The sequence below is a fragment of the Neurospora tetraspora genome, assembly GCF_033439725.1.
Source record: "Neurospora tetraspora strain CBS 560.94 chromosome Unknown B0H65scaffold_7, whole genome shotgun sequence".
Classification (NCBI taxonomy): Eukaryota; Fungi; Ascomycota; class Sordariomycetes; order Sordariales; family Sordariaceae; genus Neurospora; species Neurospora tetraspora.
This window is the reverse complement of record NW_026944389.1, coordinates 393,100-409,711: the sequence shown is the minus strand read 5'-3', so window position 1 is coordinate 409,711 and position 16,612 is coordinate 393,100. Positions and strand designations below refer to the sequence as shown.

The 16,612-nt window shown below is 49.9% G+C and overlaps 4 protein-coding genes across 4 annotated transcripts; all 4 read right to left on the bottom strand.

Moving 5' to 3' along the window:
• Window positions 1-2,518: 2,518 nt before the first annotated feature.
• B0H65DRAFT_579582 (uncharacterized protein) lies at window positions 2,519-4,187 on the bottom strand (the record flags this gene model as incomplete). Its single annotated transcript, XM_062830767.1, has 5 exons — window positions 2,519-2,764; window positions 2,870-3,112; window positions 3,140-3,487; window positions 3,714-3,818; window positions 3,900-4,187. 5 exons carry the CDS (start codon window positions 4,185-4,187, stop codon window positions 2,519-2,521), a joined length of 1,230 nt encoding a protein of 409 aa, XP_062678148.1.
• A 3,550-nt stretch (window positions 4,188-7,737) lies between these two features.
• Window positions 7,738-8,654, bottom strand: B0H65DRAFT_445074 (uncharacterized protein; the record flags this gene model as incomplete). Its single annotated transcript, XM_062825713.1, has 2 exons — window positions 7,738-8,136; window positions 8,640-8,654. 2 exons carry the CDS (start codon window positions 8,652-8,654, stop codon window positions 7,738-7,740), a joined length of 414 nt encoding a protein of 137 aa, XP_062678147.1.
• An 811-nt stretch (window positions 8,655-9,465) lies between these two features.
• On the bottom strand, window positions 9,466-11,692 carry B0H65DRAFT_551566 (uncharacterized protein; the record flags this gene model as incomplete). Its single annotated transcript, XM_062829820.1, has 2 exons — window positions 9,466-10,620; window positions 10,670-11,692. The coding sequence occupies 2 exons, from the start codon at window positions 11,690-11,692 to the stop codon at window positions 9,466-9,468; spliced, it is 2,178 nt and encodes a 725-aa protein (XP_062678146.1).
• A 1,403-nt stretch (window positions 11,693-13,095) lies between these two features.
• Window positions 13,096-15,991, bottom strand: B0H65DRAFT_433651 (uncharacterized protein; the record flags this gene model as incomplete). The annotated part of the gene is made up of 8 exons (XM_062825082.1): window positions 13,096-13,894; window positions 14,021-14,217; window positions 14,398-14,678; window positions 14,772-14,868; window positions 14,933-15,013; window positions 15,097-15,216; window positions 15,280-15,812; window positions 15,904-15,991. 8 exons carry the CDS (start codon window positions 15,989-15,991, stop codon window positions 13,096-13,098), a joined length of 2,196 nt encoding a protein of 731 aa, XP_062678145.1.
• Window positions 15,992-16,612: the final 621 nt, after the last annotated feature.

Here is a 16,612-nt window from a genome sequence, read left to right as displayed (position 1 = left end):
CAATATAAAAAAGGGAAGGATAGGAAACATCTATTTCTTTTATGGCCATTATTCACATACTTCGAATTTATAATATTAAATATATTTAATTAAAAACATCGTCTTCTAATTACCGTAAATGAAAATCAAACGTTCTACTAATTATAATTTATTAAATTCAAGGCAATTATTCTATAACTCTTCGTAAATACGATATACGCCTTCTAACTTCCCTTTATCTTCGTAGATAGTGCCAACGTAAAAATACGGCGATTCTTTATACTTTACTTACTTTATAATAAGAAAAACAAACAATTTACTCTTATTCTTACAAAAGAATATTACTTTAAAAATAAAATCTATAAGCCAGCGAATAATCGTATTCGTACTCTAATATCAAAGTAAAATATAATTAATTATTATTTTTTAATTAAATTTCTAAGTCCAGTTAAACAACGGTTAAATAAGAGGGCTATATAACTCAGGACAAGAAATTAAGCAAGCCGTAATAAGGTTGACCATCTTATCCTACTTTCCACTAACCAATTCACGGATAATATCCTTATAATTAAAATTATTATAAACAATAATACCGTTAGGATTATATACTATGCGCTTAAAATTTTACTTTACTTAATCAACTATAGTATCAAGTAAGCTGTTAAATATTATATATAATAAGACAACGCCTATACTTAATAGAATTTAAATAGCTCTTCTAAATATTCCGGTAGCGAATAAATAAAGACCCAAAATTCGTCTAAGGAATATACTAATTCCTTCAATATAACTAAACATAAAAATAAAGGCAATAAATATAATACAACTATTATAATCTTTAGCAATATCAAGTTTTTCAACATCTTCTATTATTATATACTATTATCTAATTAATTTATAAATTTTTTTTGGAATATAGCTAAATCACTTACTCAAATTACTATAAACTATAAAAATAATACTACCAAATTCGGAACCGTAACTTTAAGAGACGGCCAAATCCATTTAAAAATATCTTCTAACCAAAAAGAGTTACTCAAATCGGCAATTATAGCTAGCTCATCACCTTAATAAATTTTTTCAACCTCAAATTAATTAAAAGAAAACTCTTATAGTAACGACTACATTTTTTTACAATGAATAAAAATATAATAGATTGGGCTATTTAATATACTAATTTAGAATATTATATTCTAATTATAAAGAAACCTCTTTATACGGTTCCCTTATATAATCTTCGAAAATTATATTAAATAACGACGAAATTTCATCTACTCGTAAAGGAATACCTATATCGAATACATCCTTTCTAACTCTAATTCATTACCTTATTCTATTACTTTTCATCTACACTTATAGTTCCTTAAACGAAAATAGCCCTAGAATTAATAATCTCTTTAATAATATTATAATCATTACTATCATTATCTTCGTCGTTATCTTCATCCTCATTATCTTCTTCATTATTTTCTTCATTATCTTCTTTGTCGTTTTCTTCGTCGTTTTCATCATCATCTTCATCGTCGTTATAATAAGAACAAACCTCTATATAATCTAGGACTTAAATATTAAAGGGAATAGTAAATAAACCAAAGGATTCGCCAACTCCTAATACAATTACTAAAGAAGTACAATAATATCCGGATTAAAGCTATCTTTAGGAGCGATTCCTCCGATATTATAAATACGTAAAGAAACTACGCATAGATTATACGTCGTCGTTTTAGAAATTGTTCTCCATAATAATAGCAATAAAATTAACACTATTAAAAAGCGACAATCTACGTAATTAAAATAAATTAGAAACCTTCGTAATACGCCGTATTTTAGTAGAGTTATAGTGATGTTGCTAGTTACTAGGGGGAAAAGTTGGGTCGAATGCGATTCGGACTGCGGACTGAACTCAGACCACCTTGAGCGGAGGACCAAATATTGCCCAAATTAGAAAAAAAAATCAATTTATCAATAAAATTAAAAACATCTGGTAACCGAGACAATCACGTGTGGCCCGGGAGCGAGAGGTGGTCTGAGCGCTGAGATAATATATAACACGGATAACAGAGGAAATCTCCACGCTAATGGACTTGAAGGAAGCTACCAGTAAAGACCAGGGAGACCGAGAGAGAAAACAATGAAAAGAAGGAGAAGAGTTATCGGAAAATAGAACAAGAATACAAACAATTGCTGGGTATCTTACTCCAGCACAAAAACGAGCCCAAATCGGTGCCCAATGCAGGTGAAACCAACTTGGTTTCATGCCAACCTTTGAAGAATATGCAATATCCTTCCTTGAAAAAGGGAATCCCATGTATCGGAACGTGTCCTGACCATCGCCAAGTCCTCTGTGGCACTACCACCCCTTCATCTTCCCCTTGCAGCAACTCAGAGGCCTTGTCAACGCGAACACTGCGTCCGTAAATCAGCTCACAGATGCAGCTTGCATCTTCCCCAACTACCCACTTCATGTTCGACCTCAGACTTGTAGTCAGAAGCCAAAGCACCGAGGCGCTTGCCTCCTCAGTGACCCGTCTTATCCGTCTTAGAGCTCGTACCAATCGAGATCAACTTCGTACAGATAGTGACCATTGTTGGTAGCTCTACCATCCAGGGCCGCTTGGATGCCGACATCCTCTCCATGGTGACTAGCGATGGGCTCGTGGTGCGCTTCTGCGGACAATGGAAAAGGATTTGCATCCATTTCATTGTTAGGCGGGACCGTGTACCCATTGGGTGAAGGTTGCTCAGACTGTTCGCCGAGCGACTCATGCTGGTCCGGCGTAGGATACTGATTGTTGACGTACGACTGTTCGCCGAACGACAAATCCTGGTCGGGCCTAGGATACTGATTGCTGACGTACGACTGGTCGCCTAGTGGCAGATGCTGGTTGACTATAGGATGCTGATTGGCGATGTTGGATTGTTCGCCGAGTGGAAGGTGCTGGGTGGGCGTGGGATACTGATTGTTGAAATGGGGATTAAAGGCGTCGGGACTGGGGGTGCTAAGTCCATTTGGACCTTCAAGTGCTTCGTATCCGTCGTCCTTCTCGACTTCGCCCACAGCACCCTCCTCTTTTCCTTGAGTTGTGGCCATAACACCCTCTTCGTCTTCGTGGATGGCGGCCATAGCATGATCCTCCTCTTCCTGGGTAGCGGCCATAACATCCTCTTCTTCTTCTTGAATGGGGGTCATAGGGCCGCCAGCTGTGCCCGCGACGGGCTGTTCCGAGTTACTGCTGTTGCTAGAGGCCGGTACAGAAATTGTAGAATCTCCCGTGGCTGCCCTCGTCCTGGCCCGCTTCGGCTTCGCAATCCCAGCCAAGCGGTTACCCAGAAAGTCACTCAGGGGGCGCTTCTCGGGACGGACAAAGGCTCTGACGAGATTTCCTGCCGCGTCGTAAACCGAAGTGATTCGATCAACAGTGGTCACTGAGCCACCAAACTTGCTCGCAGCTTTGACGTCCTTGTTGAAGTCTCGCATTTTGTTTGTATGGTTGTTTGAGAGTTTAGTCTTCGTACGCCAAAAGTCAGTTATACGTCGCCTATCTTACGGAGGGTCAAGGTGACAGGGATGGAGTTCTCTAGACTTACTTCAAGCTCTGTCACTGGGTTGTGCACATACCGATCCATATAGGATACGGCGAAAAGATCTGCTACGGCAGCCTTGGAGTGCTGCCAGTAGAGTTAGCGACCCGCTTCCATGACTTGGTCTTTACGATCCACGCAAGGATGCTTACACGCATCAGTGCCACCAAGGCCTCCCAGCGATCCATAAAATTCGGAAAGTATGCTGTGAGGAGTTTGTGAACGCGTTTGCCTCTCTGGGCGTCGTACGCATCGAACTAAATGGCGAAGATACGTGTCAGAGGATATGCAAGGGTGTTTCGATGAGCCTGGATGGAATTCGACATGTGAATACTGACCATTGCCTCCCATGCCTTCTCTTCCAAGTCGTCGTCGGATTTGGCCCGGATGCAATTGATATGCGCATTGTTATCCGGATTGTCCAGGATGTCGGTTGTATCCTTCATTGCCGCCATCATCTGGTCTACGAGAAAACACTGATCGGTCGCACGTGTGGGGAAATCGGCGAAGTTTCCAGGAACCATGGCGTTGAAGGCCGCTGCTTCCTTTTCAGCCTTGCGCTGGTAGAAATGTGCTTGGCTCGTGATATACCTCTGGCGAGGCGGGGGTGCTATCGGAGGATCCATGTTCCTGTTCGCGAGAATGACATGCAGTTAGTAAAGAGAGTAACATACCTCGACGGCCATGGTACGTGATTCGATATTCGTCAAGAGCGTACGATTGTGGGAGCAAAAAGATGGGAGGAGTGCAAGGCAACGATGCCGCTTACAACGAGGAGAATGAGCAGTAAGAATACCTGGTAAGGTATCTTCAAATGGTTGTTACCCGGCTGCTGCTGTTGCCGAAAAAAACTCGCAGTGGGTGGTTTTTGGAAAGAAGGACAAGCGAGGGGAGGGGACCTTGTAAAGAATGGAGAATATTATAAGCGCGGGCGCGGTGCAGCGCATGGGCCACCTCCAGAGGGGAAGAAATCAGGTGAAGTCGGCTGCGAGGGAATTATCAAAGTCAGAGGGAAGGAACGCCCCAAAGTCAGAGAATCTGCACCCCACAGCTTGCAAACGGGCTTCCACTTGCAACCTTAAGGCGTTCATGGGTCTGTGGGGACTGCCAGTGAGAACCTGGTAAGGTACACCTACCTGTTTTGCCTTTGCCTCCCGCTCTCACACTTTTCTCATCCTCCGGGTCAGAGGGGGTTCATGACCACTGGGGACAGTTTAGAGCACAGACCAACTAACACCCAGCCATGAAGACAAACATAGTGTAAAGAGGCCTACCACTGTCATCATCTCGAGACGGAGAAGGCCCAAGAAGACTGCCAGAAGCCTGAACCGAGCGCGTCCGAACCCTCAAAACATTGTCACGTCGAGCCTCGCGTGCCCCCCAACATTTAGACCCATCTGTAGTCCGATGTCTCTTGCGCCCATCCAACGCTCGTTTTGATCGTCATCGTCCAAAGTCAGCAACCCGCGGTCGTGTCGCGTCAAGGTTCCACGAGACGGACCAGAACATCAATTGACCAGATGCCTCATCATTCGAGTCTCAACTGCCAAGTTTCCTTCGTCGTCTTCGGGTCTTTGTTCTCTTCTTCGCTGACGCCTCTCTCGAGCAGGACGACCAATTGCTAGCGACCGATCCACCGCCATGCCCGACTGCCATGCTCGACCGACCTATCCCTTTTCCACCGGCTGCGACTTGCGATTTTGCGAACGCTACGAGCGATTCTCTCCATGAGCCGACTCGATATTGAACAAGCGCTTGTTGCTCAAGCCGAAATTCTCCCCACCACTCCGCCGCTCCCTCAGCCATCAACGAGCGCTTTCCCGCCGCCGCGCCCGCCGCGATCCTGTCGCTGGAGGAGGCGGTCCGTTGCCTCAAATACCAGGAGGAAGAAGTCCAAGGGAGAGAAGAGGAAGCTTAGCGACGAGAAAATAAGAAGAATAGAGATACACCATTGAACAACCCGGTTTGACCGAAGTCTACATCAAGATGTCTGCGGCTGATGTCTTCGGCATAGTGACCGACGTCAACGTCGGCAGTTGGCGCTCTACCGATGATCCAACAGTCCCCATTCTTGGGCGGCTTTGTAAACTCGATGCGATGATTAGCGGCGGTGTTCTTGACCTTGAGAAAAAGGCGAAAGTCGACATGGTGATACTGGTTGACGTTGTCGAAGAAGGCCGTGGAGGCTTTTCCTCGAAACATGTCGATATCGGAGTACACCTTCTCACCAAGGTCCTCTCCCGCAATGGGAAGTTTGTCGGGAGGACAGAGGTGAGAGTGTCGGGATGCGGCGGTGTCACGACGGGAAAGGAAGAGGGCTATGGACTCATGGAGGTGACGTATTGAGGGGAGGGGAAAGTAGGTGCTTCTGCACGCGGGCATGTTGTTAAACGCAGATCTGCATGTCGGTGATATACATCCTGCGGCATCCGGGCCGAATGATGCATATTACCGGCATGCAGATTTCCGGTTGAGGAAAGACAAGGACATAGTCCGCTTGGCCATCCCCGCCTACATATAACTGTCCAGTCGCCCGAAGACTTCCCCTCTGCGATTCCCTCAAGTTTTCCTCTACGTCGCTTACTTATTGATTGCAGCCACAGAAAGTGAACAATGGACAACCCAACAAAGAAACAAACAATGCCGACAGAGCAGACTGCGGCCGCAAGCCCGCCCCCGGTCACCTTTGTCTTCCACTCGACCTCGCCATCCTCAACTCCAATCACAGACACCTAGCCGCCGTCACACTCAACGCGGAGTACGTCCCGCCGCGCGCGACGGGCGCAGCTCTCTACATCCGCCAACAAAACTTCAGTCTGCCGCCCTTATCGTACACCTTTTGACTACATACCGCCCATTATGGGTGTCCCCCTTGACATGGTCTCGAACATGGCCTTTTCTGGAACAAACAAGCCAAATGGTGGCGTGATCTCACCTCCCAAAGGTCTTCCGATTCAGATAAGGAGAACAGACAATGCCGCCCGAGTACGCCACGACGCCAGTCCCGTTCCCGGCCAACCATGTCGCAGGTCAACAGGATCTATGTTACAAACTCCCGAGAAACGAAGGCAAGACACCAGGAGTTATTCTCCTAGCCAAAATTGTCCTCCAACTCTTGTGCCAACTGCCGATCCACCGCTGCTTGCACCATCTCTTCGCTCAGGCCATCATCCATATCGTTAGCTGGGTTGAAGAGAGCTCGGTCCTGGCGTCCTCGCTCATGAGGCTCGTATGAGGATCTCGGCATCCTCACATTCATTTACCGACTCCTAACCGCCATCTTTCTAATATCGACTATCGAGTGAAAAGAGCGTGTTCATCTTCAACAACGAGCTCGTTTTAGTCGGAGGAGTTGTCTTCATCGGAGTACTAGTCTTGATCGGTGAGCTCGTCGTGGTCGGAGTGATTGGCTCGGGCTGAGAGGGTTGCTTGACCTCGACGTCGGCATGACTGGCCTGGATAGTGGTGTCTTTCTCACTGGTGTTGATACGGACGAAGTTCTTGAGGCAAGAAAGTCTTTGAAGGACACGCTTGGGGGCTCCTCTGGGGCTTGAATAGCGGCTAAATGAAGAAATTTCGATAGCTCTGGGTACCTATTCTTTGGACACTTACCACAGACCTTGTCGACTGTCTCAACCGGCCCTCCAAGCTTCGGGCCTCATCGATTGACTTGCGATACTCCTTCAATCTGTTGGTCTGGTTGTTTGACACTTTCGTATCCCCCGCGGATGGTAGAGGTAGCGAGGCATGCCCAAAGGACCAACATTCGGGTTGAAGTATTCCGAGGCCCAGGGAGGTGGGTGGGCTCTAGGGGCGCCATGGTTGAAATGGCAGAGTGAGAAAGTCATTCGTCTTGTTGACATATCTACGATGGTGCTGGACATGAAAGGAGAGTTGCCGCCAAGGGCACCACCGACCGCGGCGGACCTAGGCCCTCACACGACTGTCCGAAGATCACGGTCCTGTAGCAGCAGCGCTTGTTGCGGGCTGGTGAGATCTATGCCCAGATTCGTCATGAACATTTGAAGGAGAAATCGTGCGCACACTTGCAGCACTCTCTGGAGAGCCAGAACAATTGACAGGGGCGGTTTGGCCCGTCCCGCCAACGGAACTTCGCAAAACCGGGCCATTGATGGTCATCACATACCGTGACTGACCTCTGTTTAAGACGGTAGGCTAACTCCGACCTAGCGAAGCAGTGGATGGTGCGGGGTCGTCAGCAGCGTTGGGTGGAAGAACGGCAGGGCGGGAAGAAGGTCGTCTAGCCCTAGCACTGTCTCGAGCAGGAGGCCTAGCCCGACCACTGCATCGAGCAGGCGGTCTGACGTTAGGTTGAGCCGGCTCGGCGGGGCCGGCGTTTGGAAGAGCAACATCCCGGATAGCAACCCAAGAAGGCCCGGGAGCAGCGAGATTGTGAGGACCAACAGGGTCAGCGGCTGGGGCCGCTTGACCCTGACCAGCGGCAGGAACAATCGCAGCAGGATTCGCCATGTTGTCGTTCTCTGGCACGAGCGCCTTCAAATCTCTGAGCTGCGTTGCTTGGTTGAAGTTGGTGTCCTTCTTATCGACCTTCCTCTATAGACCTGTCAGTACCTCAAGGAGGAGATACTAGCCGCTTAGGACGTGGTATATGGCCTGCTGAAGGCGGTTTAATAATATAATTTCTAAGACTAGCCTGTTGCCCAAAGTTGGGACGAGTAACGCGTTGCCTTTTCCCTGAATGGGTAGCGGGTGTGGCCGGGCCTCCATGTGAATTCGAAGGGTTCGAGCCAGTGCGGCTGTGACGGATGGCTGGTGTTGGCTGGTGTTGGCTGTTGAGCCTCGTCTCACTGCTGGCGCACGACGGTAAGGGCGGTCAAAAACTTGATACCAGGTAGATATGAAGTTGACTGTCTCGGCATCTTGCATGTGTCGCACATTTGGACTTTTCCAAAGCGCCTCTCCCATCCCTGATGGGAAGGTTTTCTTCTTTCGTTCAGGTCCCTAGTAGGTAGCCAGCCTATGGGCCATATCGGTCAGAGCGTTTACTTTCACGCGCACACTGTCCTTCTTTCCCAGCATAGGTCCTCGGGATGTACCTGATTGTGGGCCATATCTCTCAGCGCATGTGGGTTTGTATCGTACGTCGGTGAGAGGAGTCGTGAGTGTGGTTGTTGTTGGTGTCTTGGGAAAATGGGATGGTTGGTTGATGAAGGGGATATGTATCTCTAGGATAGTTCAGTATTGAGCTATACGGTGTGTTTGACAAATATACCTCTATATACTCCGTGTTATAATGCTATTCCATATAACACTCAGTGATAAGAGAGTTGAGGGGACGGAACGGGCCTCTTATACCTCAATGTAAATGACACTTCATTGCCTATGTTGACTGACATCACTCACTGGAGTCAATTCCCCGCTAGTATATGTCATAATCAGCCTTGATGAGTGATTACAACTGTTGAGCAATACTCACGGGAGTCACAAGTCCCCAGAGGACAAACAGGTCAGCCACGACTCACCCAAAATGGGATATCATACGGAGTATGAGCACTATTCCTGTGGACTGTTCTTGATTGGTCGTAATATGATTCTTTTCTATCTGAGTTCTACCTGACTGTAGGCCGGTGGCAACTGCTCCATTTCTTGGAGTCAAAAGACTGCAAAGTCATATACTAAGCAGTCATGATGTTTGAAGCTCAGCCGATCTTTAACAGCAGGAACTGGTCCCTTATGACACATCCTCTGGGGGGCAGGATGCGCTTTCACTGCAGTGGCCATGCTTCTTGGCTCACCCCTAACTCCCAGAGTCAGACCAGTGACGTCGTCCTTCTCTTTTTTGAACTATCAGTTCCTCCCTTTCCCGAACACCATGTACCCCTTTTTCGGTCATTCCAGTGTCCCCTTGGCTTGCTTTGGCGCTTATGCCGGACGAGGACGTTGAGCAGAAGGGTGCTCATCCTCCTTCTCGCCGTTTGTCCTCTTCATCTTGTTACCGGGATTTCCAGCAGTGTCAGAAGTATGACTACCTCTAGAAAGGAAACTGTCGCCAAATAGGTCATCGTCATTGATCTCGCCGGCTTCGTCATGACTGGCAAGAAGACCGTCACCGAACAGGTCGTCGTCATCGACTTCGTCGACTTCGTTACCCTCATCGTTGACCGTGTCGAAGGAAGCTTCCTGGCCCCCATCGCTGTCTCCGCTATGGCCGTGGTCAGCTGTCGAAGGCCCTTCGTCCTGAACGGCCGTGTTGTTGCCCAGCTGGTCGTATGTTACATCGGCTAGGTTGGTGGCCGCCACATCTTCGGCTGTCTGCTGATGGTAGATCGGATTGTTGAGGTGGTTTGCGTTGATGTGGTTCTGGTCGTAGGGTAAACTGTTGAGTCCCAATGGATCGATGGCCTGGTGAATGTTGGTGGCAGAGGTCGATGCATTTTGATGCAGGTTGCTGGGAGGTTCGAAGTTGACATCGGCGAAGTAGTCCTCAACCACATTCACCCTGAGACTCATATCCCCGTTCCCATTTCCGGCCGTGCTCTGTGTCATCCCCACTCCTGGAGTCTGCATATTAGCCAGGTCTTGATAGTTGGAAAGTGCCTCGGCACCAAGAGCATCGAACTCTTCCCCTCCAAAGAACGCGTTGGCATCAATGCCGTTCAAGTTAAATCCGTATTGGTTTGCAAGAGGCTGCTCCATGTATGGCTGCTCTTGCGCATTTGGGTCCTCACAATTGTGACCAGGGGCATCAAAACCGTTCATGTGATGCTGCGGTGGAAATCCCCAGCCGCCATCGTGATTTGAGATGGCATTCGGAGCAACCGGAGCTGTCTGCGCAAGAGAAGAATGAGCAGGTACTGACTGCTGGAATGCGTATTGCGTCTGGTCATGAAGGCTTTGGTGGTTAGAAGGTAGAATGGACATCTCCTGCTGGCTCTGGGGCGGTCTGGGAGATTGAGTCCTAAAATGAGACTGCCACAAAACCGTCCCCGTCTCCGCCGCTCCCGGTTCTATTTCTGCGGTCTGCCTCAACAGCCTGTCTGCTGCGCCTGATCCTTGGTTGCCGCTGGCCTCTCCATTCTAGGGAGACGGCCCGGCGACAGAGGAAAATGGCGTAGTAAGCACTGACTGCACCGGGGGTAAAAGCCTGCGGCCTTCTATCATTGCTGCCATGTTCCTGGAAGCCACTATTACTCTCAAACTCATAGCTTTCGGGAGTGCCATAGTTGCCAGCCGCATGGTTCGAGCTTTCATAGCCTCCGGAAGTTGCATTAAAAGGAGGTGCTTGGGTACTAGCAGGTGATGAGAAACCAGCGGGGGTGAAATAGCCCGGACCTTGTCCTAGACGACAACTTGGATGTCCAATATTTCCCGGTGGTTGAGTTGTACTTCCCAAGCCCACTCTCTGAGCAGAGCTGGGAAAGGCCTGTCTGGTGCCTTGAACTAGACTAGGGTGATGAATAAGTCTATTGACTCCTGAAGGAGCAACTGGCAAAGCAGCACGGGCATTTTCCGTGTTTTGGGTACGTTGAGGGGGAGTAACAAGCAGACTGATAGGAGAAGGTACCAGCTGTCGAGCCCTACCACTGCGAGTGGGGGGTCTATAAGGGGTTTCGCGATCTATCGGAGGACGAGGACGAGCAGATCGGGGAATGGGAATGGGACCTCTAGGATATGGTGGTACCGGACTTGTGCGAAGGGGTTGATCATGACTCGGACGAGCAATGGACCGCCTGGGTTGAGGGTCGGGTACATGTGAGGCAGTGTTCGCGGGACCAGAGGAAGAACCAGGGTTTGTCACTCCAGAAGCCTGGCTTGGGCCTCTTACTGAACTCCGAGGAACTAGCCCTTCGGCGGTCATAACGAATGATGAAGGTGCGGGTTGAGTGGTGCTAGCATGAGCACGTGGTTGCCTCGGATGGGCGCGACGCCGAGAGGCAGGCGTGACGGGCTGACCCTGAGATAAACCCGCCTCACCATGAGGTGGAGCATGAAGCGCCGAGGCATCGACCCCAGGAGCACTGCCACCGGCGAGAGTGGAAGGGCGAGCGATTGTTGCGGCCCTGGCTTGGCCTGAGCCCATACCGCCAGGGGCTTGGCCTTGGGAAGCGGTAGCAACAGGGGCAGCATTGGCCTCGCCATCGTTGGGCATCGCAAGGGCAGCAAGGGCTTCTAATGCCGCCGTCTTTCTCGCTTTGTATCCGTCGGAAAGTCCATTGTCGCAATGATGGTGTTGAACAGACCACTGGCGAAGTGATCACGAAAACAGTAGCCAAATGTCGTGGAGTTGCTGAGGGGATGGTCGATACATCGATGAATCTGCCTCTCCTTGGCCTCGGATGCTGGGCCATTGGCAAACCTCTGTGCATACGGATACAGAAGGAGATTGGCTAGGTACGGCCGCTTTGGAGGTCTGGTAGCAAGTGGGCTGATTAGTACAGGCGCGGAGTCAGTTTCAATGTGTTTCCAATATGAACTAACTGCTTGCAAGTTCACAGCATCGTTCCAACAGGCCTGGAACGTAGGGTATTCTCTGTGATAGAATGAGGTCGCCCATGGATAAACATTTGGCTCCCCCATTTGCGCGGCAATGAGCCAGGACTGCCAGATGTAACGGTTAGTTGACGGGTCAGACAATGTTTGGCGTGTTGACAATAAGGGGGGTTCTCACCACAAATTCCCAACCCACGGCCTGCAGCTTGGTGTAGCCAACCACCTCGATGGCCGTCCGGATGGTAAGGGACTGGTTATGCCTCACTAGTCAGTCGTGGGCGACGATGGCAAAGTGAGGATCCTGGGAACCCGGATTTGTCCACCGGAAGAAGTCGAATGGTTGTATGGCCCTGGTAGCCGGATCCATAATATTTTCCTGGTGTTCGGGTGTGGTGAGTGAAAGTAAAAAGGATGTAGGATTACATATGATATTGAAGCAGGGCTATATACTACACGTACAACGGTTCCATGCCAGAAGTGTTAAGGCTTTGTTAGCCTAGAGGTAGGTTGGGAGAAAGTGGCAGTAATGAGGAACACTGGCCTCTTATACCTCCAAATATGTGACTACACTAGGTACTTATGGTGACTCGACTAGGAGGCGCTTGTACCCATCATTCAGGGAGAGGTACTGAGGTAGTCAGACTATGACCGACCGAGAAGAATTATCGGGAGATTCACAAGCCGCAAAAGGGCAAACCACACGATTCACCAACATGACTTGGCACAGGCACATCAGGAAATACGGGCAGTGAGAAAGATAAGCCTTATTGACTATCCGTCTGTGATGAAAGACGTGCTATCTACTGATGACTCAATGGGTGAGACAATGACGCTTCACTTCATAATGTATCGTTCCTCTATAACCTGGTCATCTCAGAGCTTGGTATCTCGCCTAACCACCTTTCCTGGTGACATCCTCCAAAGGATGGCTTATGCAGATCTCCTCGACCACGGACCAATAGCCCTCTTCTCGTCATCCCTGAACCATCCTCCTTTTTCTCTACGTCATAGGTAGTCACATTATGACCCTCCTTGAGCGACTTTGGCATGACTTCCTCACCCCTAAACCTGACGAGACCTCTGAGCATGAGCCGCCTCATCCTCGCCGTCCTCCCTATCTCCCCTCTTCCTCTTCTCACCAGTGCCGACAGGATTGTCCGTGGTATAACTGGCGAACAGATGGTCTGCAAACAGGTCATCTTCGTTATCAACATCTCCGAAGGTGACTCCCGAGTCTTGCTCATAGCCATCGTTACTAATGCTGTGAAACATCGAGCTTGAATTGCTGGGTGTGACTGCCAGGTCATCAAAAGATGCGCCGTAATCTGCATACCCCTGGTTTGAAGCAAAGAGCTCCCCAAGGGCTTGCTCACTAAAGCCTGGCTCATTCATGTCGAAGCTGTCCAGATTATCAATCTGCCACTCAATCGCATCGATTCGGGATGCAGTGTTTCCTGCCGGTCCCCCGCTGCTCGCTGAAGGCATTTCATGATTGCTGTCATCGAAAAAGCGGTTGGCTGGCGCGGAGTTAATTGCGGTAAATTCGTCGTCAACCGCATCGGCGTGGAGCGTATCACCGCCGTTCTGGAAGCGTCCTGTCCTTTCGCTGAACTCCTGATTCATTCCCTGGATAGTACCAACTAGTTCCTGAACATTAGTAGCGGCATCGTCGACGAGTGAGGCGAGGTCCCTCTCCAGGTCGTAGTCGTCCACTTGAACATCATTCCAGCTAAACTCGACCTGATTGTCCCTGGCCTCAGTACCGCTGGATTGTTGCGGCACGAAGGAGAATTGCACCGCCTCTCTGTGCTGCTCATCGATCACCAGGGCTGCCTGACTTGGGCGGTGAGATGCCATGGGACTGTTGAATGACCCTGTGACAAGATTCGTGCCGACATCTGCCGTTTCATCATGCTGCTCTGCCCCCGCTCTCAACAAGAAGTCCCCCATATTGTTGCTCTCTTTGGCGCCGCCCTCTCCACCCTACGGAGAGGCGCAAGCGTCAGAGGAGGTAATCTGGGTTGTGGTGCGCTGAATGGGTGCAGGAGACTGCCTAGCAGCCGCAGTACCACCGGATGTAGGATAGCTACTAGGCTGACTGTATCCGAAAACTCCGCTTGGAGTAGCAAAGGGGTTTGGGTGTGCCACGGGAAAAGCAGGCGGGCCGGTACGGGGGCCGCTATACTGACTGAATGGAGTATAGACGCTGCCTTGAGCTTCACCGCGTTGGGAAGGACGGATGTAGGCGCCGCTTGGCGCAGCAGCCCGAGCATGCCGACTAGGACGTGGCATATGGCCTGCTGAAGGCGGTTCAACAACATCATCTCCACGACCAGGCTGTTGCATAAAGCTGGGACGAGTAACGCGTTGCCTTTTCCTTGAATGGGTAGCGGATGTGGCCGGGCCTCCATGTGAATTTGAAGGGTCCGAGCCAGTAAAGGCGACGGGCTGACTGAAGCTAATCGGAGCGTTGGAAGGCATAGGGTTGAGAGAAAGAACAGGTCGGGCTGTCTGCTGAAGTGAGCCATTCACTACAGCGGGCGTATCGGGATGAGAGCGTGCCACTGATTGTCTAACACCAGTAGCCCGTCTTACTTTGGGCGCTTGATCGGGGGTACCGGGGCTGGTATCAGAATGATACCCAGCTGCTTCTACCGGCTGGGAAGGCTCGGCAGGAACCGTTGAGTTATCGATGTGATCCGAGGGTGGGGAAAGGTTGTTCACAAAAGCCGCTTGACCTTGGTTGACTTGAGCCTCCATCGCGGCAATGCGAGCCTTCAAGTCTGCGGAGAGGTTGTCCTTTCTCAGATTCGTGTCTTTGTTGCTCGTTTTGCTCTACAGAGCTGTTAGTGATATGTCCGGAAGAAGAATGAGCTCTAAGTATTGGGAGATGACTGACCTTAAACTCGCCATCAGGGTCATTGGCGAACCGCTGGGCGTAGGAGGGGAGCAGTAAGTTGGCGGCGGCGGCTTTTGATACCTGATCGAAAACCCATTAGCTGTTGGTTTGGCAAGGTGAGAGGAATATGGGCAGTAAAACTGCCTGATGCGATCTGCGCTTACCATGACGAGGGCCACCAAGTCATTCCAACGTGCGTTGAACGTCAGGTATTCTTTGTGGAAAAATGTAGTCGCCCACGGATAGACGTTCTGCTTTCCTCTCTGCGCAGCTATCGCAGCCTCCTGTAAGGGCTGAAGTTAGCTAATGGTTGAACAGAACGGAGCCAGTACATGTAAGAAACGCACCAGCAACTCCCAAGCCACGGCCTCTAGTGCCCAATCGGACGTGCACTTGATTAAGGCCTCATTCAAGTCTCCACGCAGCTTCCGGGCCATGTCCCTAAGAGCATCCACCATTAAGCGGACACACGCCACTTTTGCCTCATATGTCACTGGGATGTCTCTCGTTGTTGCGGGGGCGACCGCAGGATTGTTGTTGATAGATTTGAGGGCACCTGTGGTCGCCCAAAATTCCGCATCAGAATTGATATGGGCAACGAAGGCCTGGTTGGGCCGCATTCTCCGTTGCTTGCGGCGATTGGTGCTGAGCTCATGCCCAGCGAGACCTCCATTGGGGGACAGAAGGGCATCTAGAAGGCCCGGCTTCGTGTGTCCAATGGTCTCCAGACCAGCTCTGCTCGTCCGAGATTCCTTGTGGAACTTGAAGTATTCATACGCCTTTCTCGCGAAATGCTGATGGGCGTACGTTTGCTGACCGAAGTGTTCAAAAGGCCAGATGGTGCCTGACGCGGGATTAAGAAGATTGTTCTCCATGTAGACTGTACGGCGTGTGTTAGTTGCGATGCTACGGTATCTGGTGCGCTGATGAATTGGTGGCTGCAGTTATAGCGAGAGAGTGAGATGACCTACGGAGTATCCGCCACCACTCTGAGAGCCTTGGGTCATTCTGCTCAAAAGCCGTCTCAAGGAGTTGCACAAGGGTCGGGCCGTCGGCCATGTTTGGTACGTGACCTGGTGCTGACATCTTCGATAGTGAGCAAGGTACGATCGCTCTGAGAAGCTAGTTGCCGGAATGACTTAATGGAGGAACCGCAATATTAGCAGATGCTCGAAGTATCAAGGTATGTATATAAGGACGCAGAATCATATGAGTACATTTGGGTCAGATGTCAAGGTTGGACCGAGGGAAATAAGCTATGAGATGACGGAAGAGGATGAAAGCAATCATGATGCCAAACGCGTGACAGAAAAGAGCTAGGTTTTACGCCGTCTTCGACTACTTTGAGTATGCGTGAACGTGTTGCGAGGGGGTTATGAACACGAAGGTGACAAGAAAAGAGTCCGAATTGTTAGGAAAGGACGCGGGCGCGAACTTACTGCGCGTTTTGAACGACTGAACTCCAAGACGAGACACGTCCGATGCGCTTAGCTGATGTGCCAAGAGATACCGATGGTCTGGTCGCTCAATACTTGATCGTGAGGTCGCCGTGGTTTTCAGGGCGCTCGTCGATCGCGATGTTGAACAGGCTCAATTTTGAGCTCAAGCTGAGACGGTTGCGAAAAAACCGGCGAAGTGCAACAGCAAAAGGCTTGAGCCCAATGCCCGCGGTAGTGGCTA